Raw genomic sequence first — 3,295 nt, forward strand, 5'->3', positions numbered from 1 at the left:
TATCTCAAGTCCTCTACAAAGCACCCCTTTCCATCTACCCCAGGACATCACGGCACTTTCTGAGCAGAGAGCAGAGAGGCCTGCTGAGTGATGACCATACAGTGATTAACTAGGGTTCCATCTAGGCTGGGGAGAAGCAGTCAGTGGTCCTGAAGAGAGACTGCCGTGGATCCTGTCTTGCAAAATAACCAGAGAAGCATCATCAGGTCCCCTGGCTTGACAAGCACCTAAAACATTCTCAATGTCACCACTTTTCCTCCAAATGACAGAGACCCTCTCACTGAAAGGGGGGACAGATGTGTCAACTTAGAAGGAGACAGCAGAGCGGAGCAAACAAGAGAGAAGGAAGTCAGTGGTGGGTTAATAGTTACACTGGGAAGACAGGATGTTCCTAGAAAGAGATGGCCACCCTCCCCAACTGCAGGGCCACAAGGGTCCCAAAAAAACAAAACAAAACAAACAAAAAACAAAAACCTTTGAGACAAATCTCAAGTAAAAAGTAAATGAGTCAATTGACTGGAGAGATATGATCTCTCATATCATATCTGATATGAGATCTGATATGATATCAGATATGATATGAGATCTGATATGATATCAGATATGATATGAGAGATCTCATATGTAAAAGAATTCTATCAGACTTGGAAAGGGGAGTCCAGTTCATCCATAGGGCTTAGCATAACTGCAATTGCATCATTATGTCACTCTTTCCTTCATGCCTTTCTTTACCAGGAAACTTTCAGTCCTATGAGGTTAAAACCTTTCCCCTGATCAATACATCTGTGTGTACTCAGAGAATGACACACGGTTTTTATGTTACAGGGTACCTCTGAGGTGCTTACATTGTAAGTGTTGGTTTTTTTTTTTTCTTCTATAATGTATATGTTGCAAGTGCTTTCCCCATCCTTGATTTTAAAGAAGGAGTTCTGGCATAGGTTGAGGGATCTGGCACAAGACAGAACCCCTGTGCTTCCTTTAGCATTGATAGTAAATGAACTGGTTATCTAGATCAGACAATGGCCATTATGTAATTCTCCTCTCAGAACCTTGGGTTCCTCTGATTACAGATTGGCCTAGAACCCTCCTGAGCATCGAGCTGGAACCCACCATGGAAAACATAGCCTGTAATGGGTCAGGAAACTCTCAGACCAGCTTCTACCTTACAGGCATCCCCTCTCTACAAAAATCGCTCTTCCTTCCCGTCTTCCTCATCTTTCTCCTCTTCTACCTGCTCATCCTGGTGGGGAACACCCTGATCCTGGTGGCTGTGGTGGCCGAACCCAGCCTCCACAAGCCCATGTACTTCTTCCTAATCAACCTCTCAGCTCTAGACATCCTCTTCACCACAACCACTGTCCCGAAGATGCTGTCCCTGCTCCTGCTGGGAGACCACTTCCTCAGTTTCCCTGCCTGCTTCCTGCAGATGTATTTGTTCCACAGCTTCTCCTGCTCAGAAGCCTTCATCCTGGTGGTCATGGCCTATGACCGCTATGTGGCTATCTGCCGCCCTCTGCACTACCCCGTCCACATGACCCCACAGACAAACACTGCACTGGCAGCCAGTGCCTGGATCACCGCCCTCCTCCTGCCCATCCCAGCAGTGGTACAGACTTCCCAGATGGCGTTTGACAACATTGCCTACATCTACCACTGCTTCTGTGACCACCTGGCTGTGGTCCAGGCCTCCTGCTCAGATACCACTCCCCAGACACTCATGGGCTTCTCCATCGCCATGGTGGTGTCCTTCCTCCCCCTCCTCCTGGTGCTCCTCTCCTATGCCCGCATCTTGGCCTCAGTGCTTCGGATCAACTCCAAGGAAGGGCGTTCCAAAGCCTTCTCTACCTGCAGTTCCCACCTCCTGGTGGTGGGCACCTACTACTCGTCCATTGCCATAGCCTATGTGGCCTACCGGGCTGACCTCCCTGTAGACTTCCACATCATGGGCAATGTAGTCTATGCAATTCTCACCCCTGTTCTCAACCCTCTCATCTACACCCTGAGGAACAAAGATGTCAAGGCGGCCATCACTAAAATGATGTGTCACCAGGATCCAAAGAGTATTGGAAAGCCCTAAATTTACCCATAATGGTGTAAACTGAACTTTCCCTCGTAAACATCGCCAATGGTAGAGAGGAAATCGTGGTAGATTCACTCAGCTAAATAATCAGAACACCAATTCTCACATGTCTCCTCCACTGTAAATTTTCTTACTCTAGAAAGTAAATGGATGGAATTCTTGTTCCACTTGTTCAGAGTCACTCTTAAGTTTTATAAGACAGTGAATACAACTGGGGAGGGGAGGAGGGGTCACAGTCCCACGAATTCAAAAAATGTCAATCTCAGAGACTTTAGTATTTGCCTGCCAAGTAATTCTTTTTCTCTTGGATCTATTCTCAATTTTTCTGAAAATCCCCAGTGTTTCTGACACGTAGCTGTGACTCACTCTTGCCCTCTTTGCAGAAGCTACCATTTAAAAACACCTCTCAAGGGAACAGTGGGAATGGCTGACTCCCTTAGCTGCCCCGGCATTGCAGTCACCTCCAATAGTCTCATGACAACCCCACAGGGAACACGCCTCTGTTCATTAGACCCTCCCGGAGCCCGCTAACACTCGTTGAGGGAGTCTCAGCATACCCACGTGGGCAGTTTCCTCACCCATGTATATCTATGGAGGTGCCAGATCCCCTGGAATTGGAGCTACAGCTAGTTGTGAGCTTCCAAATGGGTGCCAAGAACTGAACCCGGATCCTGTGGAAGAGCCACCAGTGTTCCTAATCACTGAGCCAACTTTCCGCCCCAGGAAGTTTCTTTCTAAATACCTGTTCTGTTCATCCAGAGACTGAACAAAAGTATATAAAGTATTTAGGTGTAAGAGATGGGAGATCTGGGTGCTGGATAGTCTTTTTTCATTTGTATTCTCATTCTGATATCTGGAATTTCTGCCAATCCTATCTGTAACCATTCATCATATAAAACTCAGTGTGGCTTGACACAAACCTCAACACAACCAACCCATGAAGGGGGAATCTCAGCTGAAGATTTCCCTTCATTAGATTGCCCACGGGTATGGCTGCAGGACATTTTCTTGAATCCAGCCCTCAGAGAGTAATATCATTCTGGAGCAGGTGGGCCTAGGCTGGAACGGTGGCTCTGCAAGGCAGAAGAGAGCCAGTAAGCACTGCCTGCCATGATTCATGACTCCTGTTTCAGTTCCTGCCTCCAGGTTCCTTCCTTATGTCTCTCCCTTGGATTCCCTCAATGTAAACAGTAAGCCAAATAAACTCTTTCCTCC

General features: G+C 47.2%; 1 protein-coding gene across 1 annotated transcript; it reads left to right on the top strand.

The window, feature by feature from the left end:
- The first annotated feature begins 1,111 nt into the window (after positions 1–1,111).
- LOC110299400 (olfactory receptor 2AT4-like) lies at positions 1,112–2,078 on the top strand. The gene has a single exon (XM_021169084.1). It carries the CDS (start codon positions 1,112–1,114, stop codon positions 2,075–2,077), a length of 966 nt encoding a protein of 321 aa, XP_021024743.1. The 3' UTR covers position 2,078.
- Positions 2,079–3,295: the final 1,217 nt, after the last annotated feature.

The sequence above is a fragment of the Mus caroli genome, chromosome 7, assembly GCF_900094665.2.
Source record: "Mus caroli chromosome 7, CAROLI_EIJ_v1.1, whole genome shotgun sequence".
In the NCBI taxonomy this organism is placed as follows: Eukaryota; Metazoa; Chordata; class Mammalia; order Rodentia; family Muridae; genus Mus; species Mus caroli.